The 25187-nt window shown below is 52.1% G+C and overlaps 3 protein-coding genes across 8 annotated transcripts in view; all 3 read right to left on the bottom strand.

Moving 5' to 3' along the window:
• The window catches only part of LOC122392739 (protein yellow-like), a 54999-nt gene extending 40225 nt beyond the window's left edge, over positions 1-14774 (bottom strand). Inside the window, exons 1-5 of one of the 4 annotated variants that reach the window (XM_043387980.1) lie at positions 14460-14774; positions 9102-13868; positions 8149-8365; positions 7610-7763; positions 7029-7197 (exon numbers count right to left, since the gene is read on the bottom strand). In XM_043387980.1, the coding sequence (XP_043243915.1) occupies positions 7029-7197; positions 7610-7763; positions 8149-8365; positions 9102-13852 (5291 nt within the window). In that variant the 5' untranslated portion in view covers positions 13853-13868; positions 14460-14774. Of the gene's footprint in view, positions 1-1746; positions 1866-6077; positions 6463-7028; positions 7198-7609; positions 7764-8148; positions 8366-9101; positions 13869-14114; positions 14271-14459 lie in introns of those variants that run through there. The other 3 variants (XM_043387981.1, XM_043387982.1, XM_043387983.1) reach the window with 3 other exon arrangements.
• Positions 14775-15668: 894 nt separating this feature from the next.
• On the bottom strand, positions 15669-25150 carry LOC122392757 (replication factor C subunit 4-like). 3 transcript variants are annotated; one of them, XM_043388019.1, is made up of 10 exons: positions 25069-25150; positions 21050-21175; positions 20708-20786; positions 20334-20431; positions 19902-20025; positions 19272-19443; positions 18542-18735; positions 17942-18055; positions 17394-17477; positions 15669-16918 (listed from the first exon to the last, which is right to left on the bottom strand). In XM_043388019.1, exons 2-10 carry the CDS (start codon positions 21163-21165, stop codon positions 16823-16825), a joined length of 1077 nt encoding a protein of 358 aa, XP_043243954.1. In that variant the 5' UTR covers positions 21166-21175; positions 25069-25150; the 3' UTR covers positions 15669-16822. The 3 variants fall into 3 exon arrangements, with proteins under 3 accessions (XP_043243954.1, XP_043243956.1, XP_043243955.1); XM_043388021.1 differs by having other exon boundaries at positions 25013-25115; XM_043388020.1 differs by lacking the exon at positions 25069-25150 and adding an exon at positions 24728-24889.
• LOC122392756 (NADPH-dependent diflavin oxidoreductase 1-like) lies at positions 21892-24569 on the bottom strand. Its single transcript, XM_043388018.1, has one exon. The coding sequence runs from the start codon at positions 24136-24138 to the stop codon at positions 22342-22344; it is 1797 nt and encodes a 598-aa protein (XP_043243953.1). The 5' UTR covers positions 24139-24569; the 3' UTR covers positions 21892-22341.
• Positions 25151-25187: the final 37 nt, after the last annotated feature.

The raw sequence follows: 25187 nt of genomic DNA, 5'->3' as shown, positions 1-25187 counted from the left end.
GTAGCTGTCGGCAGATACCGGAGAGTCGAACGCCGTTCATGGAATACCCGAAGCCACAACATACAAGAGCTATTCTTAGGAATCAACAGCCATGTAGCCTGTAGGTAGGAGGCATTACCGTCTTAGAGCAAAGGTGTTGTCATAGATCATGTCACGGTGTCAGGGACACAGTCCGACGAACCAGTGTGCTGACTGATGAGCTGTCAAATACACGCAGTACACACAACACATGGACATTAGTCACGGCAGCGGACATTGCGCCATCACCACCGAGCAGCGGCTCACAAATGTTTGCGTTTGGCTGCAGTTTCGTCCCTCGGGGGAACAACCGCGACAGTACCCGACGATAGGTCATCCGTGACCAAAGATCCATCCAAGACAGATCCTGACGTGGAGCATGAACACACTTATTCAGGTAGGAAAAAGCCTCGGCCAATCCCCAGTTACATTTCACAGAAATATGCGAATGGTTAACGGTAAGGGCAATGTTTTTAGGAAGACGTTCATCAACATGTTAGACATTTAATAAAAAACGAATAACTTTTAAATGCATTTAGGTAAACATTGCATCACTATACCCCGAGTGAGGCCGTCATCTGTAGACGTGCTAAGTCCAAAGAATTTGGCATATTCCCAAAACACTGCTATGATCAATCGCCAAGATAAACAAAGATAGACAAACAGGTGGTCGGACACCTTTGGCATAAAATGGCAGATACAGAGTTGGCATGTGGGCCAGTCGTTGCATGTCGGTATCAAATTCCCAAGCTCATTGACGTAAGCGTTTTAACTTCTATCATAATGCATCGTGATCGAGAGCCGATGACACCACCGTATTTTTCTTGGAGGCGTTGTTGTCTTTCATGTCTGCATACAGCTGCAGCATGCAAACCAACTATATCCTTAAAGGAAATTTGATCACGCTTGAAAGCGAAGGGTGTATTGCTGTCAATAATCGAAGGCATATGCACACCAGAACCGCAAACATTTCTTCAGATGTTGCAAACGCAAAACAGCAGAGACCGGCATTGTTGCAAATTGTAGAACTTAATGACCGATGTTATGTCATTTTAAGTCAGCTCCCTATAAGCGCAGCCCTATAAAAGCACCCGCACAATCAAATCAATACGTCCCGTAAACGCAGCCCCATACGGGACTGTTCGGGCCCCATACCATTCACGACCCAGATCCCCTCAAATAAAACCACCCATCTAGACCTGAATCAGACCACCCGGAGTTAAATCGATTCTGCCTCGATCTGCGTCTTTTGTTCCCAATCTGATTAATGGACCGAGTTTCAGAAATAATAGCGTTCAGCGCAGCTGGGAACTTCCGCACGACATTGGTGGATTTATCATCCCTGGGCTCGGACCAAATCCACGCACTCCGGTGAGCGCACATCCCAACGGCGCAGTATCTACGGGCGGACGAAGTGCTCGGCTGGAGTGAATGAGAATAGGAAGACGATCCAGTTCACAATAAATGCATAATTAAGATGTCATTCGAAGGTATTGGAGAAAAGTGTACCACAGAGCTCTACAGACTTTTAATAGCTTTATAGAACGTGGGAAATAATAGGCGAGGACATAGGCAGGAAATCACCCATTCAGTCTAACGAACTTTCAAACTACGGAATTTAAAAATCGCTGATCACAGTGCATACATTCATCCAAGTAACCCAAAAACATCGTTCCCAAAGGCAAAATCGTGCAAGAAGTGAGTAGTAACCCTTCCATGAACACTCACAGAAGTCTCCTCAGGTCGCACAGCGGAACAGCCGGGTCGTTTTGCCGTCACACACAGTAGTCAGACTGCCCTCTCGCGTCCACCCCCGCTCACGGCCGCCCAACAACTGACGCGTCGCGGACGACCCGGCGCGACGCGAGCCGCCGGGAGGGGCGTGTCCGTGCGGGCTGCAGCGGACAGTCAGCGGCTAGTGCGGGCGGGCGGGGACACCACCCACGCCTCTTATGTCAGCCCCCGCCCCGCCGCCGCCGCCGCCGCCCATGCCAGACCCGTCTAGACAGCAGTAGTAGTGACGACGTTATGGACTGGCGTTCGCTATTTCAGCAGTTTACTGGATGTACTGCAAACATCTAATGTGAAGTCCGCAAACTCACCGTGCGGTTCCCTCCCGTTTTCACAGGGGTGTGTCGCACAGACATCCTGTCCAAAGTCTGTTAGGATATCGTAGCCGAAGTCTAATGACCTGTGGCAGCCGGCAGTGTTTGATTAGCGCCGAACCTCGGTAAATATGTAGAGGAGAAACAGACGAAGGTGGAGAACGCTGTGGAGGGAGAGCCATGACAGGGCGCCGGGCGGCCATGTTTCATGACACAGCCTACACTGCAGACTGTGACGAGCCTTTCTACACGTTTAGACTATGGCAGACCACAGAACATAATATTCAGGAACGGCCATTATCGTCTGTACCCGCATACGGGTCTACCACCAGTGAATGAATGGAGGCATGTGGCCACAACAACATAATTACGTTACCCATAGTACATGATACTGTGATTCATCAGCGTCGAAGAGACGGGAAAGTCCTCTCTCGGCGCTCCCGTGTGTATTTCACACCACACAGCGTGCGGAGTCTCCGTGTACCAAACACCCATCGAGTCCCACCCAATCTCGGCAACTCACCGCGGCCATTAACTCTAGTCGAGATCATTAGATGTCACCGGGGAATCATCAACGCAATGGTGACAAATGAGTCCTAAACGATACCGACCCGGGAGGGCGGAACTGGAAGGGAAAGGGAGGGGTGTAGGCGGAGACGGGGGCGGGACAAGAAGACTGTGATGATGTAAGAAACGCATTGGGGGATGGGAAGAGGCAGGTAATAACATTGTAGGGATGACTGGTTTATTAGTGGGATGAACAACGTTCTAAGAAGCGTTTCGCGTTTTTGGTTACCACGACAAGCAAATAACGTAGTTGGTTGTCAGTGGGCAGACTGGTGGTTGTGAAGAACTCATTGAGCTCTCACCCACCAATGTCTTTGTCCTGTATACCGGACGAGCAGTGCCGAAAAACTGAATTTGTTCAATGGACGATGGCAGTGTTCAATGGCAGTCGAAGCGACACGTGTCCTCAAAATTAGCCATGGGGCGCATGATTGACCTTTGACTCGGACAAACTCTCCCGCTATGGTCAGACAGAAGAGTGCCGATAATTTCTATCACGAATCGAACGTGTGGCCATGTGATATGATTTGTAGAGCATCCAATCCACAAACATTCTTGTGAATGTCATGGCTGTTTTTATATCTTCAGAGTACACTGAAGATATAAACGTAAAAACGGAGATAAGAACGTGTGTATATCTGGACAAGGTATCATTCCGTTTGCACACACACTTGATGACTCTGTTAAACAATCTCGGTGTATACTTTTTAATCAAGAAATAAACTTTCACCCAAATACACGGTGCTCCATTGACCAATGACCATCGGTCCACAATTATGTCAGAACTCAGAACTACAATTAGTGACGTCACGTCATCACGCGATGGTAAGGCGAGCAAGACCTTTGGAGCCGGCCTGAATCGGCGGCTCACTGGCCCACGCACACACACTTCCTAACAAGCAGCGAGGCCAAACTCATCGTGAGAAGTGTCGGCACTTCTGAAAGGTCAGGCGGCTCTGGAGGGTGGCGAAGACTGAGACACATGAACTGATGGTATGGAGAAAATGAAGCCAAGCAGTAGGTGCTGGAAGTGCACAACGAGCTTCTTGTGAAATATAAAAAGCTCGTGAAGCTATGAAGCTACGAAGCTCGAAGCCCATTTAACATGCTCAGGAAGATATACCGAGCGCACGGCCACAATCCATTGCATATTCGAGCTGACGGCTCTTTTGATCACAACACTCCGCACTACCGTCTCCATATCGTGGCCCGATGCTGCAATTAACAAAGGAGCAATCCGCGCATCTCTGTGCCAGTTAGCAGCGCTAACAACTAAGAACAGCCCGAGTTCTGTCCTATGACTCTGCTCGTGGCTGCTCTATGAAGAGTCCATGCTATTTTCTCGACATCCTCCTCGCTAAGTCAGCCACGACAGGCGGCGTTGTCCGTATGCAACTCACGGCTCCATTCGCGTCTGACGTGCCCGTCCATTACACAATCAGCGCGGACAAACACGGTCCGAGACGCGCCATCAGTGTCTCAGGTGCGCCGGAAATGGGCGCCATCACTCCTGCACCCACTCACCCTTCACTGAGCCTGGTGCTGAACATGGTCCTCCAGACCCAGGAGGCTTTGAGACAAACAAATACTGGGACTGGTTGAGGTCTGGAAAGTGTTCACTCAGGGACTGGACGGATTATCGATAAAATCGTCTCACGAGTAAATATTAATAGATGTTTTCTGAAGCATATCGCGTCAAAGGTGGCCGGGTTTGTCTCAAAGGTCACCGGTAGCAGATTCAATTATTTCAACACATAATTCTCTACACACAAAACTAGCCAGATTACTTCAAATGGGAGTACCTATATCTGAGGTCGGAACATAATTAAGTAACCAATCAGCACCGCGAACCTGCTGATCATCCAAACTTTGGTTTTGTCACCCACCAGCCGTCATCCGCCAAATTTTCCTCAATAGTCGCGTCGCAGCCTGGTCCACCCTCACCGCTCCAGCTTACCCTGCCTCCCCCCCCCCCCCCGACGCAGCCTGGAATGTCCGCCCCGCGACCACCGCCTACGCCCCCGCCCGACAGCGACCTTGTGGTTGCATCTCTGTGCGGTCCAGAGAGCCACCGAATATGGTCATACGCTCGGTACCGGTGTCCACGTGTTATGGAGAGCCGGTCGGCCGCAGCCACCGCCTCCACAGCTGCCGATCGAGAGAGTCACGATGGGGCAGCGTGGCACAGGAATCACGCCTTATGGGGTCTGTGGGATGGTTCGATTGAAGGATCTAAGAAGCGACGGTTCAGCTCGCTTATGTAAAAGGTGGAATCAATAAGTTTGGCCTTGACTGATGCAGAGGCAATAGTGATGCAGTGCGTCGCGGATGTTCGGACAATCGTGATGGATGCGAGAAGTGATTTTCCGGTGATGATAATGGTGATGTGGCGCCAACTGTCACGGTATCTGCCGTCATGAGCATGTCACTGATGTTCGGAGAATGGTAACAAGAGCCTGGACAAGAGCAGTCATCCGAGGCGAGGGAGTGACAATTTCTTTTTTTATCTTAGAGCGTATTTGCTGATCCACGTCTTCGTTCCGTTCTGCAGAGCATTGCCGAATGAGCGTCGGATAAACTATCGTATCAGTCTCTTGCCTTCAGGTGATTTGAGGGCATTAGAATGACATCAAACACAGTGACTAGAGTTTCAGCCAACAAAAATAGAACCAACTTCCGCCAGCTGAACCGCCTTCTAAACTTTAAAGAAATGGACCCGTCAGGCTTAAGTCCAGATCCAGCTACGAAGAATTGGGACCCGACTTCCGAAACCATCAAAAGAAGAAAAGTTTCTCGAGTTCAGACAAAATCGGAACACCAACGTTTAACGCCATGAGTTGACTTGGAAACTCGCTCCCTGTAGTCTGTCCGAGTCACTGCACTGTGTTGGCTTGGCTGACCTTTTGACCTGCAATCCGACCATGTTCCACCCTTCCCCGCCCCTCGGGTACACTCAACCCGTTCCCATTAGCATACTCCCACTCCGGCGGGCAGGCAGTGTCCGATATCGCCCCCAGCAAAAACTGACCACGGGCCGATCAAACACCGCGGCACCGCCCCCACACAGTAGAGCTGCAGGATAGGCGAGGGAACGAGACCAATATAGTGGCAAAGAGGCTGGATTGGTGAGGATCGAGACCACTGTGCTATAGTTGACAATGACCAAGTTAAAGCTCGTAAAATTGGACAACCGTGAGACTTCGCTTGCTTCTAGTGGCTATTGTAGTCGTGGAAGGAAAATTTTTCAGGGATAACAAATAACAATGGAAGAGAAATACGGGAGATCGAGCACAATAAGGAAAAACATACACCCCCACCATCGAATTACAGGCGGGCTACAGTAACTACAAATACAGGCTAAATCACATCGACTTCAACAGAACTCACCTTTCGATTCATCGGTGCTCCAGCTCTTTCATCCATCAGCTAGGCAGAATGGACGATGTAGAGGTGGCCGAAGACTGACGACTGGCGATAGACGAGTGACGATGTCCCTCGTCTTCCATTTTCAATGTGTCGTGACGAACCAATCGGGGATCACCGATCCACGCCGAGTCTCGAAGGGATGCTCCGTGACGCGTCACGCATCACGAGTGTACCCGCGCCACGGGACAATGCGGCGTGACATGGGAGCAACCTTACAGCCGACTTACGGCGGCCTGCCGCATCTGCCCCATGCAACATCCTTTTTCCACATCTACATCCTACCCCCCCCCCCCTACACACACCTATACACACCTCCCACACCACCAGTTAAGACTAGGAGCTCACGAGAGTGACTCAATCCCAGCTCATCTGATGGATGATCTCAGCTACCGGCCCCACCCACGCTGCCACGCTACCCACACCGGTAGCTGGGGGTCGGGTTTCCGATCCACGTAGTCAATGAACGCTAACTGGGCTGTTTTCCAGCTGACCTCACCCCGTCGCGTGACGAATGAACTGCCCACAATGAGCGCCACATGACTTTGTGACACATATGTCCTTACAGTACACTGACCTCCCACTAAGCTGCCACTGACTGAGTTGTTCTTCCAGTTATCGCGCAACATGGCCCAGTAAGCTGCCACTGACTGACCTAATCCCGATCTATGACCATTTCCCATTATATCTACCCTGACCTTTTGACATTCTTTGTAATTACGCACTGACCTGTTATCTCAGCATGACCTGTCGCCGGTCTTTAACCTCTCCAAGACGCCTCACTGGCCTTTGATGAGCTCTCCTTGCTCCTTTAGTCACCAATCTATGTTGGCCTCACAATATCAGCTACTATGACCCCTCCGCGATATTCCCCCCCCCCCTACCCTTTATGACCTCCCATCACCCCTCACTCACCTGGCGGCCACATAGTACCCCAGGGCGGCGGCTGAGGCCACGGTGGCCAGCGCTGCGAACGTAGCCGTCCCTCCGACAGTCGAGAAGGCAGCTCCGGCGAGCAATACACCACAGCAACGACCTACGGCGTACAGAGCCTCCAGAACAGCCAGCGTGCTCTGATGGTAGTCTGGAAAGGAAGAGGAGGGTACGGTAGTTATGAACTGTTGTAGTGGGAGCTAGTAAAACAATGTATATTGTATAAAGATTGAAGGATTGCCAATGCAGCCTTCGACAAATGGACAACGCGTTACTTTGAGTGAAGGATCGATATTCATGATGCTGAGTCGGAGAAGAGAATAAAACTCCCAATGATTACACAGAGACTGTTACGTGCTTAAATCTTCTGGAAAGAAATGACATTTGGTATACTCTAAGCGTAATTTGTTTGTTTTGTTGGGTTAGGCCGCTAAGCGTAATAGCTGTAAAGGAGCCTCAAAAAGTAACATCGCAAAGACAATAAACTTTGGGACCATTTATCAGCCAATAGGAGAAACTTATTGATGCTCTCCCTCTACCCCTCCGTTCCACTTTCCTCTCACCATCGTGCGTCGTTTTGTCGACAAACACGTGCGCGGCTCGCCAGAACAGCGTCTCAGTGAGCCCCGACAGGAGCTGAGCGGCCACCAGCGCCCAGCCGGTCGGAATGCACACGTAACAGAGACATCTGGTGGAGAGCGCCGTGAACGACAGCACCTGGAGTGATAGACGGAGACGGGGGTTAGAATACGGGGCATTCTAGGGGGAAATGCAAAAATATTGAGAACAGAAGCATCGCTACTCTGTTACGAAAGTTATTTAGCATAAGGCGTCAATAAGCGCAAGATTGAACATCTATTACCAAGCCGAGTCTGAAAGAGGGCCATGAGCTCACCTAACCTAGATTGTCTCGTACACCAGCAAAACAGGAGCATGGTACTCTAAGCACAACAATGCAAAAAGTGCGAGAGTGGCGACCTACCGACTCCCCTCCCCAACCTTTGAACCTACCAACGAAGCCCGGTCATTCCATTAATGACATGAAAACCAACGTCGCCTGAAGACGCCTGACCACCTATACTAAAGACGTCACGCCACTCACCACGGAGCCGACAAAGCCGCAGCGGACCATCAGCGGTCGGTACAGCGCTCGGACCGGCAGACGCGACGCCAGCGCCGCGGCGGCCGCCAGCAGAAGTAGAGCTCTCGGCGCCGGCCGCCAGGTGGCAGTCAGAGGGAAGAGGAAGTGGAACTCGGCCGATGTCAGGAGGCCGGTGACGAATACGGCTATGGTGAACAGGAGAGAGCTGCGGCTCGACCTGAGAGAGATGGGTGTAAAAGGAGTCAGCTAGGGTTCATTCAGTTATCTGGGGGTCAGCAAAATCAGCTAGGGGTCACATAGGTCAAATATGGGTCACCGAGGCCGAGAAGGGGTCACAGAGGCCTGGTTGAGGTCACATCACCTATCCGTGCTTCTATCCTCAGGATACTGAAATCCTTCTCCTCCGAGCCGCAAACCCCCTCCGGGCTGGACAGGCAACTTTATCTCATGCGGGCTGCTCCCTTGGAGCGGCACCGCTGCTCCTGAGGGAGCGCACCCCGTAGCCGGGTGCAGTGAGTGCCTTGGGGCTGGGTGGCCTGTCCTCTGGACGGGCTCAGCCCCGGCGACTCACTAGGGTGCCTGCCCAGACCAATGTCTCCCCCTAATTCCTATCATCCTTCCGGCTCTGCAATGGTCTTGTCGACCGAAAGGGCCTAACCCAACAAAACAAACAAACAAACAAAGTTGAGGTCACAGAGGTCTAGTAGGTCCGCATAGGTCTAATAGGTCTAATAGAGTTCACATACGTCCAATGTGAGTCAGAAATGGGTTATACCAAGTGGGAGGTCTCGAGGGAGGTACCTAACACAAGCATATGAGTCACATGAGAGCAAATTGCAGCGCAAAGAATGGCACTTTCAGAGAAAGCAAACATCCCTCAAGTTTTAGCCAATAAATCAAATATCAGTCACTAGCGGCCTTGACGAACGAACCAGCCAGTCGCCGATACTTACACCAGTGTCCTGAGGACTGCTGCGGTCCGCGGCGGCGGCTCCTTTCCAGCTACCATCGGCAGCCAGGGGACCATCAGTCCACCCAGCAGTGTCAGCGCGGCTCCCAGCGCCATCAGGGCGGCCAGCGGCTGCCGGCCAGCGGGCAGACAGCTGGGCAGCAGCGGCCACAGCCCAGCAGCTGTGGCCAGCAGCGCGGCCGCCGCCGCCTCGGCAGCTGGACGGGGCCGCTCCACACGCTCGAGGTGTTCGGCCTCGTCCAGAGCGTGCCGCCAGCAGTGGAGGACGAGACGGCGGTGGGGAGCGCCGGCCGTCCCCCAGAGACTGAGGAGAGCTAGTGTGATGAGGAAGAGAAGGTACGGGTCGAGAGGAGACGGGTGGGGTGAGGTGGGTGCAGAGGGGACGGAGCGCAGATCTCGGCCTGAGCGGATTTGAGGAAGCTGTGGCTGCCTCTCTAACGACTTGGAGAAGTTGTAGTTCCAGCCTTTAGCCTCACCGCTCTCAGCACGAAGGTATCGTGAAGCAGGCCTAGCTCTCAGCTGGAACTGGCTTCTCGCAGGCACTCCAGCTTCTTCTCTATTATCCGCATTCCTCTCTAGTCTCATTTGTTCTGGCACACGTCTGACCACCTCCCAACGGTTGTTCAGTTCTTCCTGTCGTGTGTCTTTCTCGGTGTCATCTTCTCGTAAATCTTTCCAGCTTGTCAGTCCACTAAGCAAACTCCTCTTATACCGTCTCCTCCGGCGCCTGCGGTCTCCCTCCCGCCACCGTCCCCTACTTGTCTCTCGTCTCCGCTGACGTGTCTCCCGTCTCCGTTTGCCACCAGAGAGGAGACGATTCAACGTCGGAGACAAGTCTTCCAACCGGTGCAGGGCGCTTGTCAAGCTCCAGCCGGTCGTGGGTTCTATGGTTGGGCTGTCATCTGCTGGTCGCGGCTGCAATTCGTAGTGTCTCGGGTCGCCGTTTGGATGCCGTCGAGAAGGAAGACGACCGTCATGGTGCTGCGTTTTTCTATCGATAGGCCGACGTTGGTAATAATGGAAAGCCCCACCTGGAGAAATACGACTGTCTGCATCGCTGTCTGGGAGGTCTTTGACTCCAGTGAGCGGAATATCTCCGTCTTGGATGTCTGACTTCACTCTCTTTTGACTGTCTGGATATCCTCTATCTTCAGTCTCATGATGTGTCGTATGCATCTCAGAGCCCTGCTCGGAAGAGTCCTCCATTCTGCCAGGCAACTGTCGGCGAGACCAACCACTCGGGTCAACCGTGCGCGGAAAGTCACGTGACCCAAGCTTAGCAGACGGCCTCACATCAAAGGTTTGATCACGTGATCCAGCATCAACAGGCGGCCTCACGTCAGAACTCTGACCACGAGACCGGTCAACCTCGTCTGCTTCAGTAGGGAGAACAGCTTCACGGCTTTCGGTCTTACTAGCACTCTGCGGTTCGTAACCACCACCAGAGTTCAGGGACTCGTCAGCCGTCACCAATTTCTCTCCGATCACTGCCAAAGGACCACTCACAGACGGGTTCACTGGGCTCGATATTTCACCATTTGGGTCTCTGGACTCATAGTGCTGTTTCTCGAGTCGGTGAGGTCTGGTAGCCAGCACAGGCCGTCGGGCCATATCAGAACCACGGTCTCTATCTTCAGTCCCCAGTCCGCTCTCACTCCCATCTCGATCTTCAAACTCACGTCTACTTTCACTCGCAACTCGAGTCTTGGCACGGTTGTGATTCTGCTGTACCTTTTCTGCAGTATTCAACAAAGGAAGAGTGTCTTGGGGTCTCAAAATCACGCTACTGAGATCAACAGCATCTTTTGTCAAATCAAGTGTGTTGTAATTCTTCCTTTCCCCGCTAGAGTCTGAGTCGGTTCCCCTCAGGACCAGCACTATTGGCGGAGGCTGTGTCGGGGGTTCCGGACCCGATACCACCGAGTGAGGATGATCGGGAGTTTGGTCATCTCCAGACCACATGGGTACACGACGCCAGCCGGCCGCTCGGTGTCTGCTACGGCCTGGGTCATGACCTGAGGGTGGCCCCGGCTGACCTCTAGTGGGCGCGGGTTCAGGGAGGTTGTGGTTGACTTCGTAAAGGTCAGGTAGGTTATGAATGGTAGGGACTGGTTTAGATAGGTCGCGGTTGGTTGGAGTAAGGTCAGAGAGGTCACGGTTGGTCGGGGAGAGGTCAGAGAGATCACGATTGCCCGACGGAGGCGGCGGGGGAGCAGGAGGAGCACGATGACGCTGTACCGAGTGCGTCCTCTGATGATCTGACCCATGCTCCTGGCGGCGATCGGTCTGCTGTCTTGTCTCCACTCCTGGCAGCATTCCTCTATCAACTCCTGGCGGCTGACCCGAGCCCTCACCTCTTCTCTGACCTGTCTCAGGCTTAGACGGGTCACATATAGTCAGTCCGCCCGGGTGTTTGCGAGGATCCCACGGAATCTCAATCTGGGACAGCTCCACACAGGGCTGTGCTTCATTGTCGCTTTCTTCAGACAGCGGCGGAACGGGCGGACGCTGTACAGATGGGTGAGGCTTCAGGACATCAGAGGAACCAGAGTCGCGGCTAGGTGAAGAGTCAGATGTAGGACGTTGTTGAGAGGCCGTGCGGTGGTGTTCGTTATCATCACGGTGAGGGAAGTTCATGCCAACCGTTGGAGATTTCATGCCATCAATTGAGGGCTGTCGTCCAGTGTCCTTGCTTTTGTTGTTTGCTTCATCATCAGTAACGAGATGGCGGTGATGCTGGTTAGGATGCTGTCTCTCTATGTGATGGTCATCACGCTCGTCTCCTGAGTATGAGTGCGGTGGTGCAACAGGCAACAGCTGATCGGGTTTGTCCGGTCGCCCCTGTTTCTTGCTGAGGTTTGAAGTAACAGTATTGAGTTCACTGCTGTCTCGACCTGAGCCTGGACTAGGTGGTAAATGGTTATCGGACTGATGAAACTCATCAGACTTATGATATTTATTATCACCACTGCTCACAGGTTCTGTTTCTTCGCCAAACACATCAGACTCTGACTCTCCTTGACCTGACTCGGAATCCTCACGACTGCCGTTTTCATCAGATTCCAGAGGGGGCGGCGAACGAGTTGTCCGTCGAACTTCCGTCTCATCTTCTTCCAGAGATAAAGCATCAACTACAGATGAAGTCTGGTGACCGCTAAGATGGACAGGTGGGCGGCTCTCCCCTGGAGTTTGAGAGCCAGAGGGCGGTGGTTTCTGTGCGGACGGTGTGACGGCTGGGGGAACGTTAGAAGTATGATGATCTGTCCCTGGGATCATATGTATCCCACTGTCATCCTCGGTTTGTGGGCCACTGATCTCTTTACCTTGAGAACCATCGGCGCCGTGAGCATGAATAGATACGGTTTGGGAGCCACCAGGCCTCTTCTGAGTATTATCATGCTTCGGATGATGACGCTGTGGTTTCAGTTTGGGTACATTCACCACCGTCGGCGAATGCGCTTGGCTACCCTCACTCCATTCATCAACACCTTCCTTTCCTGTTTTTCTGTCTCCCGTCCCTTTCTGCGACCCCTCCACTCGCTCCGGCCGCGGGCTGCCATCCGTTTCTCCCTCCACGGATGAAGAACTGACTCCGGACTGCGCCGAAGGAAGAGGGGGCCCCTCCACAGCAGTAGAGGGAGACGGTGACAGCTGGTCACTAATCTCGGAGGTTGTTCGATGAGGTTTGTGAGAGTCTGTCGCCTGGCTAGCTTCGGTCGTTTGAACTAGCGTCGATGAATCACTTTGTTCGTTAGTTTCGCTTTGTTCTGGTCGATTATGTACGTTCGTTTCGCTGAGCGATGGTCGTTTGTCTACACTGGTACCGAAATCGGTCGGTCGATTCTCCCCAGTAACACCACTGTTAGTCGGTCGATTTACACTCGAGGTTTCGATAGTTTCAGGTTCATGGTCCCAGTTAGTGTGACTAGTTTCGAGTCGATGATGTTCACTCGTTTCACTGGTTTCGGGTTGATAATGTCCGCTAGTTTCACTGATTTCGGGTTGATAATGTCCGCTAGTTTCGCTGGTTTCGGGTCGCAGATGCTCGCTGCTTTCGCTGGTTTCCAACCAATGATGGTCACTGGTTTCGCTGGTCTCTGGTCGTTGGTAGCCGCTGGTTTCGCTGGTTTCTGGCCGCTGGTGACCACTGCTTTGACTGCCGACAGACTGATGCTGAGGCATGCCACTGCTCTCTGACCAGGGGCTGTCACTTCCTTGGCCGACGGGCGGCGGATGAAAGGCTCCTCCATCACCACCGTCACTTGTAGGTCGTGAGTCGTCTGGTGATGAGGGAAGACCACTCCAACTTGACCCACCGCTCCCGGTTGCTTCGTCTGTCCCCTGGCCGAGTCCTGCCGCTGGGACGATGTCCGCTGGTGGTCTCAGTCCTGGCAGGGAGGATGCGTGTTCTACCACTACACCTCCATCGTCTCCACATCCTACAGATGGCGGCAGCGCTGCCAGGGCACAGAGGACTGCTGCTGAGCAGAGTGCGCCCACAGCGGCGGCCAGGCGCCGCCGACCCGTCCGTCGTCCTCCACGCAGTGAACGCCACCACAGCGCACCGCCAAGACCCCGCAGAAGGAGCAGAGCTGCCACAGCAAGGCCGGTCTGCAGTGGCGGTACACCCAGCTGGCTGAGATGGAGGCAGAGGAATGGCAGCACGCAGCTCTCGGCAGCGCCACTGATGCAGAGGAACGCAGTCACCAGGTGCTCGGAACGGTGGAAACTCATGGTGTCACAGCTGGGCCTGTGAAAGGAGACAGTAATATTGTCAGAAGAGACATACATTGTCAGCCAATGGTGTGAAAGATAGGGTTTATTACTGAGATGAGCTAAATTAGTATTCCAAAATGGAAAAAATATTACCTACGTTTACCTGTCACGTAACATACCTAGTTCTTGCATTGTAAAAAAATATTTAATTAACAAAATATGTACAAGGACAAAACAATGACATAATTCAACCATGTCAATAAATTAACAACGATTTTACCTAAAACTCAAATCCTCTCAATTTGCAAAAGGCACTGGCATGATGATAAATTCTGAAGCCAGCATCACAATGTGTTTTCGAGCCTCGTCATAATATAAAATCACTTGACAGGGCAGTAGCAAGTGAGTGTCCTGGTCAAGCTCCTGCTAAATTAGCAGTGTCAGAGTTAGCACATATGAAACAAAGCATGGAATTCGCTTCTGTTCGTCATCGTATTCGTGGAGCCCAGCAATCTCGGACTACTCGGAGCGTGAGAAATTTATGCGCAATTTATAAAACACTATATACATATAAAGATTCCCAATTACTGCAGCGCTAGGTCCATTAAAATACCAGTTTTCCTGCCTTTATGAGAATCCACCAATTCAACTTCCAAACATCCCGCGGATTCCAGCAGAACGCGACGTCTTCCAGCCGGCGCATGGAAACGTGACCGATTCTTGCGCACTTGTGCGTCAGATGCTTTGTTTACATTCGGATCAGCTGATACCACCAGTGGTTCTCAAACCAAATCGGTGACTATTATAGTGTAGCAGCCTATTACAAGGCCATATATACGCTATTATCTACAGAGCATATGACGTATCTTTATTTTCACGACACAAGATAAAGGTTATGCAGTGCAGCGATTGCACAAATGACTATTATCGAAAGTTTCTATTGCGCCCTGAAATACAGGAGGCTTTCAAAAATATAAAATAGGGGCATTAATCACCAGCCGCGCATGAGAGCCGAAATGAAAGGGATCCGCCACCAATCTGCAGGTCCGCGTTGTCTTAGATAGGACCGACAGCATGTCTTGACTAATTTTCCCAGATCAGCCTCCGATCCCAATTGCTTTGTAGATTTAAAGGGACCCTCCCAGTTAGTTTTGAGTTGAGATAGCCAAATTGGTGGCCATGGCCTGAAAATACCGGTTTGGGCATTCACAACATCGAAAAATGGAATTCGGAGATATGGAATTTCAAACTTGCAGTTTTCGGATTCTAAGGGGCTAATGCATTGGTATGCCCCCTTAGAATTTGTGACGTCAGCGGAGATCTAACGATTTTTAAATCTTTTACTAAAACGTTTGGCAGCACGCGGTGGTATATGCTGCTTTGCGCGCAACAAATGCCGCACTTTCAAATAAAGTCGCTAGGAACAGCGGAGATCCCAAAAAGTAAACAAAAGTAAAAGTCTAATATCTTGAAAACCGGTGAATATTTTTCGATGAAATTTAGTATATATTCATTTTTGCTCTTTCTGAACCGAGCGACATCACTTTCATGCCAATTCATTAACTTTTTTGAAGGTGGGAGGGTCCCTTTAACACTAAGCGCTCATTTTCCCAGGTTGAGGACCACTGTTAACCCGGCCCGTACCACTATACATGCTACCGAGCTGTCACGGTTCCCATCCGTTCGCAAACCACGATCGGGGCGCAATCGATAACCGGTACACGTCACACATGTCAGTATGTGTGTGTGCGGGGGGACACCCGTTGGTGAAGTGACGACGCATTCGTTGCACTTGGGCCGCCCGGACGAAGGCCTCGCACATGAAAACGGCAGATAACAAAAATGATTCATTTATTTGGCTAGGCGGTACAAACCGGTAACCTGACTCAGCCAAAATGGTTTCTCAACACTTGACAGGCAACTGGTGGCCCTCATTCGACTAACGTTTCACGTGGAATGACGGAAGCACATTTTACAAACCACAAGTCACGCATGGTGATGATCGGGTATCCCAAATACAGATGAGGGTTGGATGAACACGACACAGCTTTGTGCTTTCCCAGCTCAGGGACAAGCCTATTCCCACACAAGAGTCGCAAGCAATAATTCGCAAGACCAGTTCTCAGGATAACAGTCAGCAAAGACACCGGTTCATTTACCGACATTTCAACGGCATGGATTCAAACTCCACTTAATGAGAGGCTGGTTACAGGATGGCTTGGTACTGTAGAGCGTAAAGATGCAATGGCAAGGTTAGCCGTCAGGTACTCGGGATCACAATTTCAACAGCAACTAGGCTGAGTGGAATAAAACTAACACAGAAGGTGCATTTCAGTCGAAGCAGCCGCTCAACAAGGTGCGATTTTCATGGACTCGATGCCAAAACGGCGGCCAGCCGCGTGATATTAGCAGTTGGCACCCAGCATTGCTGTAAAGAAATCCAGCAATAAGGTCTCACTTTCCCACTTCCTCAGCAGAGAAGTTTGATGGTCTCACATTGGGTGAAACTCTAACCAACGTAGCAGTGGAAGACATACGGTAGGCAACGTCAAACGACGGTACTGCCAGTATGCAGGCTGTACAAACGAATGACGGTTCAGATCGGTCGCTACTCCGACCTCAAGCTTCGCGCGCTCACGACCTCCCCACCATTCTCAGGCAGCAAAGAACAGGCAGCAGGCGCCATCCCAACGTCACTTATGTAGACACGCTAAACGCACCAGACGATGAACATCAGCCGATACCCCAACGTCGGTCTTTTTACGACATCGCTAACCTCTCGACAGCATCTAAATGGCAGGCGTCAGACGCTACCCCAGCATCAGTCGCTACTCGACATCATCCCACCATTTTCAGAATGTAAAGAAATGACATTGGGCATTGCTTCAAAACCTTCGTTCGATTTACAATGACATGAGCCAGGGATGTGACAAAAGACGTACCCTGACATCACTCCACCTCAAGAAAGTTGACCTCGGGCGTCGTGCTCTACCCCGAGGCCTTCATCTGTGCCATGATGACGCAGCCGAGGTCCATGATCTGCAGGTACTCGTCGGCGCCGTCCTGAAGTCGCGCGTCACACAGCTGGGTAGAGGAAGAGACAGAAAAGAGAGCAGTCAGGGCAGAGGGAAAAAGGATAGATTAGAGACGAAGGGAGGGCCGGGCCGCGATCAGACCAAAACGTTTAATAGTTTACTGTTCCTTTGACGTGGCACCGATGAATAAGTTTCCAACCATTGAGCGTTCCCTGAATAAGCGTACCCAGATACTAAGTAACGAGCATAGGTACTGCTGCTTCAAGACCGGAACACCCCAAATATCGGTTAAAATCCTGCAGGGGCTCTGGATCCTGTGCCCTGCGAGCTACCGTATCTCGCTTGCAACTGCGAAGTACCAAACACCTATGTCCTAAAAAGGACGCTTCCTAAGCCACTGAAGGCTACCCTGACCACTGAGCAGTCAAATCATTATCTCGTAAGTTACATGGAGCTGTACTGTCACAATCTCCGCTGGACTAGCCACACCGGTATGAGCCGGTGGCGTGATGGAAACTACTCACTGCTAGTCGTTCCAGGATGTGCGCCTTGGGCAGATCATCCAGACCGTCCAGGGCAATCAGCTTCTCCAGCAGCTGAGAGAGAACCTGGAGACAGCACAGGGAAAGGATGGAACGCAGTGAAGGGCTGACGTGTGGCTGAACAGTGAACATAGTTATCACCGATCATACACTGTGCCAGAAATGAGCAAATCCTTGGTGAGAGGACCTCAGGTCAGCATGACTTCAAAGTTTCAGGACATGTGTGTCGAGGGCGCATAGAGCAGCATTGTGTCAGTTTTTTCCAGTCGTCTCTGAAATCGTGCGAAATGAGGAGCGTCATTCCATATGAGAACGGCCACCGTTGCCAGAACCGAGTGGCTCGCTAGACGATAAAGATACCAAAGACCTATCCCAGTAGCAAATAAGAAACCAGAGGATTTCTGGACAGGCCTCCAAAACACTGACCAGTGCAAGGGTAAGACGCCACCAACTACCCACTCAGCTGGGAACTGACCTGCACACGGGTAAGACCTCAATAACTAAACACCCTGACCCAGCTGTGAACTGACCTGCGCGGCGGCGTACCCTTCCAGGATGAGTTCGTTCACGGCCGTCTCTAGTTTCTCGTACCGTCCCGAGCGACAGGCGTCCAGCAGGCGGTCCAGCATGGCGTCAGGAACCACCTGACGGAGAGAGAGGGTCAGTGGGTCACCAGAGACAGACTGAACTCGAGCTGCCACAATCGGGAATCAGTTCTGCCTAGTGAGCTACGGCTGAACATGGTAATGAGTAATGATGGCGACGATGAGCAGCTGTTGACTTTTAGAACCGCGGACTGAAGAGGTCGTCTCCATCCATGATGGGATAGAAATGCGTAAAGCTGCTGCAACCTTAACTCCATGACTCCTAATCGACTTTCATCGGCGCAGAAACATGACCAAAGTTGATATCAACTCACCAACATGACCTTTGAACTCAAACTCATCCCGTCAAAACTTCTATACTTCTATATTTTCCCGTTACCCGGAATTGCGCAATCGGACGGCAGGGGTCGGGGTCCACGCAACAAGCTCTGCTTAGCGTGGGTCCGGCGGCTCTGTCAATCCGTCCATTCAAACATTCCGAGTTTTTTTAATCCCATGACACCCACCATTCTACCCCCAACTCACCAGCATGACCTCTTTGACGTCCTCCGCAGTGAGGCCGCCGGCCGGCCGGAGTCGTGCCGCCGACTGCAGCGTCGTGATGGCCTTACGGAGGTCACCGTCAGATGTCTCCACCAGCGCCGCCAGCGTCGGCTCGTCACAGTCCACGCCCTCCGCGGTGCAGATGTCACGCAGACGGCGCACCAGGATGTCGGTCGCTGGATGATAAAGGGCGGGTGTCAGACGCTTTAGAGGCACTTAATTGTGTGAAATAAGGATGTTATCGATCATTATACAATTTGCATGACGTTATACCTAACTGTTCAATGTTCATCGCTAAAATGGATTACTGTGTTCATTGTTCGACTAAAAACAACATATCAGTGAAGACGTGAATTACAAGCCAAACGACACACAATATTTCAGGTTGTCACCAAGAAGACTCCCTCATCACTTATCCGACTCCTGCAACACTAATCCTCACTAGAATTGGTTACTGATTTCCCTACCACGCACAACCATTCATTCCATTCTTCATCCCTCTATCGCCTCCATCGTCACACTCACAGAGCGGCTTGAAGCGGAACTTTGCGCAGCGCGAGACCCAACTCTCTCCCCTATCTTCCCGGTAATTTGAACATCGGCGGCGTCATGCTAGCGAAACTTTAGATCGTCACCTCCCCCACCCACACAGCTTCATATCCCCTACTCTCCGCCCTTCTACAAACACCAATAGGTACCGTCCCACACTCACAGAGCGGCTTGAAGCGGAACTTTGCGCAGCGCGACGTGAGCGGGTCGATGATGCGGGACACGTAGTTACAGATGAGGCAGAACCGCGTGGTGCGCGTCTCACGCTCCATGGTACGACGCAGCGCCGCCTGTGCCGCTGAGGTCATAGAGTCGGCCTCGTCCAGAATCACCACCTGCGGGCGAGGAGATGAGGGATGGCATATAGGTATAGAGAACGTGATGGCATATAAATAGATGGTGACGTTATACTATGCATGACAATGTAGTAGCCACACAATACGCATGTTGACGTCAGACAGATTAGATCACCCATACAAGAAGTCGAGAGATGACGTGATATCACACATAGCTAGCTGGTCGAAGCACCTCATATGCAGAGCTGGCGACACATTTATGGCAGTGAGGTTACGTTGATAGCCGGCGAGGTGACAAGGAATTTTTACTGCACATTTTATCGTGACCTGCAGCTTCTGCTGCCAAGAGTGCATTTGTTATCGGCGTGAAATCAAACCAAGCTCTAGACGCCAGCGGGAGCACGTTATTATCATTTAATGTGTGCTAGTAACGGTCTGTTCATATCATACACCCTCCACGGTAGTTGGCCCATCCCCTCAGTGACCCCATCCCTCACCTTATATGCCGGGCAGGCCTTGCCGTCTGAGCGGCAGGAGGGGACCGCCTGCTGCGAGAACCCCTTCACCTTGTCCCTCACCACGGCGATACCACGCTCGTCGGAGGCGTTCAGCTCCAGTACCCTGCCGTGGCGGGGGATAGAATGTCAAATAGTAGTACCAGACGGTAAATAGGGGTGAGTGCATTGTAAGCAAGCACGATTTGATAAGTTGATAAATCGCAACAGAAGGGCTCAGGCCACAACCCAAACTGCTATTTTAGCTGTGAACGTAGGATCATTGAGAAAGAATAAGAGTCGCTCCTCCTTCCCCAAACGGCGAAGCTGCCTTACAATGCAGCATCACTCGCAGGTATCACCCAAGTCTTCAAAAGCAGCCACCACACCCAGAACGGAGAATTAACAGCTAGACAGCCAACTGCGAGTACTGACCTCTGTTTCATGTCCGATCCGAAGAGCTCCCTGCAGGCGGCTAGGATGGTGGACGTTTTACCGGTGCCCGGAGGACCGTAAAACAGCAGATTCGGCAGCTGAAAACGATAAACGGATTTCTTTAGCAGGGCGATGGCGATACTCATGGAAGGGGAAGAAGACACGATGGCTACAAAAATAGATGTGCGAGTCTGTTACAGGACTCTAACTGTTCAGTAACCACCTCCAGCTCCTAGCGCTCAACCACAGACCTCTCTATAGCGAAGTCAGAGGTCTACGATCTATACAGAGGCTCAAGACTCAGCGACCCCGACGAATAATTCAGGCGATAACAGACATTGATGGATAACAGACGGTGAGCGTCATTTACTTACATCTGAGCCCTTCATGCAGTTTTTCAGCATGGCTATCACCTCATCCTGGTACGCGACGTCATCGACCGTCTTGGGGCGGCTGTGAAATAAAAACGGTCGGTCAGTCGACGACCAGACACATGTATGATGTAACCACAACATAAGCACAGAGCAGAGGCTTGAGCTCAGCTCATTCATTCATTTCATTCAATAAAGCTTTTCATTCATTCATTCATTCATTCATTCATTCATTCATTCACCTGCTCATCCATTCATCCACCAGGAATATTTATTCACGTCTTTGAAAACCATAGAAAATAAAAGAGATGTTTCAGGTTCTGCGTTGCCACTGGCATAACTCACTATTTTTCCACCCAGGGCTGGTGCACGTTGCGTTTCTTTTCCTTTGCGGTGAGACCGGATCCTCCGGCTGAAGCATCACTGGCGCCTAGTTTACCCGTCTTCAGAAACGCGTGCATCGTGACAGCTCTGTAACATAGGAAAAATACACAGTATAGATACCATGTCCCCGCCATCTCGTTATAAAAACATCACAGTGAAGCACTAGTGATCTGGAACAGCGTCATGGGACCTGTGGTGGCATGACCCTTGTCTCCAGGACTGACCCTCGACTCTACGGTGACCTCCATGTGACCTAAACCCATTCGTATGATCCAGAGACTGGCTTTAGGTGACCTGAGATCAACTATGTGACCTAGACTGACCTAATGTGACCCTGTCTGACCCAAATGACCTACAGATTGATCTCGTGTTACCCAGACTGGCCTGATGTGCTGCAGATTAATCTCGATGACCCATGCCGGCCTCGTGTGACCTAAACTGACCATGTGAGCCAGGCTGACCGAATTTGACCCAGGCCGACAGCATGTGACACAGGCCGACCTTATATTGTTAACTGAAGTGGTCCCTGTGATCAAGCTAGCCGTGTGCATTGCAATCCCACATGGCTTGAACTGACTCTATTTAGCCTGGGTTTGTCGTTGAGAATCCATGGTGCTAGAATCACCTGTGACCAAAAATGGGTCAATGTGACCTAAAATGACCTGTGACCCAGCCTGACCAGATGCTGCAACAGGTACAGCCTTGAACCTCATTAAATCATTGAACCAAATTGACACAAATAACATTTCTCGGGATAAGCTGTTCGGGGACCAAACAGGGGCTGACAAACACACTAATGCCTATAATCAAGCAGTCCATGTATTATAAACCAACAGGCGAAAGCCAAATGAGGTCTATCTCAATATTATAGCCACTTTAGCCAAACCATTTTTAGCCTTTTAGCTTCGCCAAGCAAGAACAAATAGCTCCAGGATGACCATCAAAAGAAGACAAGTCAAGAACAGACAATAAAACTTGGCAATGACAACAAGTTCGCATTGAAGTAGCTCCAATAACAAATCAAGGTCTACAAAAGTGAAATGGATGCGATTTTTCTTAAACCTATCGGGACATTGATTAGGTATCCGACCAAATCATGCCATCATTATAGTCGCATTATACTCGAAATCCAGTACAAATCACGCCTCCTAGCACCGTAATGGTAGGTAGTCACTAATTACACTACACAGGTCGGACCCTGACGGGCCGGGGTGCTGGTAGTTAAGCCACACAGGCCGATCCCGGCGCCCGGCTCACGACCACGTCTCAGTCTGGTAGCGCCCCTGCCGCTCCAGCTGATGCCGATAGCACTCGGCTTCCTCGGCAGACATGTCACCCTGCTCGGCAAACACCTGCTGCAGCGCCGCCGCCACGTCCTCCGGCATGCGCTTGGCGCTGCCGGCCACACAGATGGTCGCGCCCTCTGCGTGCACCAGACGCCACACCAGAGCTGCCTGCTCACGGATACGATCCTGCACGTATATTTTGTTCTCCTGGTCGCGAGAAAAGGCGCAGAAGAGTTGGAGTTTGTTGTCGTCTTCCAGACGCTGCCACTCGTCGCCGAAGAACAGGTCGGCGGTTTGGTTACGGCAGCCGAAGAATAAACACAACGGCCGCGGACGGTCCGTCTCGGCCGTCTCCTCTGCGATGTAGCTGCGGAACGGCGCCACGCCAGTGCCGGGTCCGATCATCACCACCGGTCGGTCGGGCTCCGCGGGGAAGCGGAGCGTTCCCGGCCGGACGGAGACGGTGACGGAGTGCCCGACCGGCAGCCGGGATAGCCAGGTGGAGCACAGACCGCGCCGGGGAGCCGCCAGACGACTGCGGTACCGCACCACGGCCACCAACAGCTGCAGCTCTCCACCGTGCACCTTTGGAGACGAGGCGATGCTGAAGTGTCTCTCCCTGATGACGGGCAGCATGTCGAGGAGCAGATCCAGCGGCAGCCGGCGCGCCGTCGCCCAGAAGTCTTGAAGTACCTCCAGTGTGGTGCGTCGCGGTCTGTCGCAGTAGTCGAACCTCTCCTCTTGGCCCACCGCAGACGACAGTTCGGTCAGCTTCTCTCGCTCCAGCTCGGACTCGGTGAAATAAGCCAGCAGTTCGAACAGCGAGCGCCGAGGAACAGCGTGAATGTCCAGCACGTGCGTAGCCAGGTAGCGTAGAGAGCAGGGCCGCGGCAGGAGGTCAGCCCGCGGTCCGTCCACCATCACCAGCTGATCGGGCCGCCAGCCGAGCAGTTCAAGCAGCTGCTCAGTTTCCTCAGCCAGATTCTGCGGCAGCACTGTGGCTACGTCTCCCGGCCGGTACGTGACGTCCGCCCCGCTAACGTCCAGACCGATCAGACGCACCTCTTGGAAGTGGTCCTCAGGGGTGAGACGCCGGTTGGAGCGCACTTTAGCCACAAAGTGACGGCCCGAGGGCAGCGGCGGCGTCTCGACAGCACGCTCGCTTCCATTCTCCTCCAAGTAGCGTACCGTGTGGCGCGCCGGGGGAGGCCGGTCAGCCGGCAGCAGCTGCCAGCCGTCCGGCAGAGGCCACAGCGCGTCCAGCTTGTCCCACCAGTCGCCCAGCCATGGGTCCACGGCCGCGTCCGCGCCCAGGTCGTGCTGGTCGTCGCCCAGCGCCGGCGGCTGCAGCGGCGCCGCGCCCAGCTGCAGCAGGCGCTTCTGCAGCCGCTTACCGACGTAGTTGAACTTGGCGTAGGACGAGTCGCCGAGCGCTATGACGCCGAAGCGGAGCGCTCGCAGGGAGTCGGCGGGCAGGTCTCGGCGCAGCAGCTGCCGCCAGGTGACGGCCATGTTGTCGGGCACGTCTCCCTGACCGGTGGTGGCCACCACGAACAGCGCCAGTCGCTCGTCGAGCAGCGCCGCCGGCCGCAGTTCGTCCAGCGCGCACACCTCGCACTCAAACAGGCGACGCCTCGCCTCGCGGCCGATCCGCTGAGCGAGGTCCTCGGCGGTGCCGGTCTGGCTGCCGTACAGCACCGTCAGCCGCGCGCGGCACTGTCCGGCCTCGGGCGGTCGGTTCCTCTGGTCTCCGGTCACCTCCATGACAACCGCGGGCCGGCTCTGACAAGAGCCAAATGTTGAATTTTAATGATTATATGACATGCAACAGAGCTTCTAAATGGCTATTTAAGGGATCTAGCACATTTTTATATCAGGTTTGGTAGGTACTGAAGGGGAATATATATGAAGCAAATCTTCTATAGCACTATGGGGTGCCAACTATAAGTTTAGATTAATGGACCATAATTCAAATTAGTCCCAGGTCTATTCTTGTATCCATTTCATCTTGTTGTGGTTCTTAAACCTTTCTGTTGGCATGCACCACAATACTTCACAATAACTAAGACACATTTGAAACATACACAAACACAAGACTTCTGTGATCTGGGCCCCGTTTCATGGCACGACGCTGCAGTGTGCTATGTTGCGCAGCCGTATTCAGTACTGGTGTGGTGTTTGAGAGGAATTGGCCCTAGTGTTCCAGTGTTACGAGCATCTGAGTTTGTGGATGTTTCCATGGAGACCCAATACACTGATAAACGTAGCATTCTGAAGCGCCATACCATGAAAAAACACCAAGGGGTGCAGATCCGATGACACTTTCAAATCGGCACTCAGCTAACTTCCTCACATTTTGGCATCTATATGGTGAAATTCACATGTGTGTGGTTTACAGATGAGAGGCCAACTCAAGCAAATAACTCATATAGGTACCTATATGAGTGCAAAGGTGACAGCCCGACCACCTCATCAGCATCAGCATCATCAACCTATGAGAAAAGACCAAGGAACTGCAACTCAAACTGGCAGCACGAGCACGCTGGTAAGAACCGAACAGCGCTAGGCATGATCTCGTGTGACACGGACCCAACTGACCAAATGCATGTTACATAGAAAACCCCTCTCATGAACGTACTTTTCAACTCACGGAAAAATGAAAATGCAAAAATGAAATAATGCGATCTCTCTCACCCTTTACGAACGCCTATGTCAATGTGCTATGATGCCAATGACAAGGCTATTGCTATTGCAAGGCAATTGATGGCTATTGTAGTCTTGTCTTTTCTGCGCAAGTTATGTAAACTTTTTCA

Source organism: Amphibalanus amphitrite, unplaced genomic scaffold (assembly GCF_019059575.1).
Source record: "Amphibalanus amphitrite isolate SeventyFive unplaced genomic scaffold, NRLGWU_Aamphi_draft 000499F_arrow, whole genome shotgun sequence".
Classification (NCBI taxonomy): Eukaryota; Metazoa; Arthropoda; class Thecostraca; order Balanomorpha; family Balanidae; genus Amphibalanus; species Amphibalanus amphitrite.
This window is presented reverse-complemented; position numbering and strand designations above follow the sequence as displayed.

Bases quoted from the DNA above. Each gene is read 5' to 3' on its own strand.
- LOC122392756 (XM_043388018.1), bottom strand. From the start codon at position 24,138: ATGGAGGTGACCGGAGACCAGAGGAACCGACCGCCCGAGGCCGGACAG.
- LOC122392757 (XM_043388019.1), bottom strand. From the start codon at position 21,165: ATGCACGCGTTTCTGAAGACGGGTAAACTAGGCGCCAGTGATGCTTCA. The intron at 20,026-20,333 runs GTCAGTACTCGC...CCGCCACGGCAG, and splicing joins GGATCGGACATGAAACAGAG to GGTACTGGAGCTGAACGCCT. The intron at 17,478-17,941 runs GTCAGTTCACAG...TGCTGTCTCCAG, and splicing joins AAGGGTACGCCGCCGCGCAG to GTTCTCTCTCAGCTGCTGGA.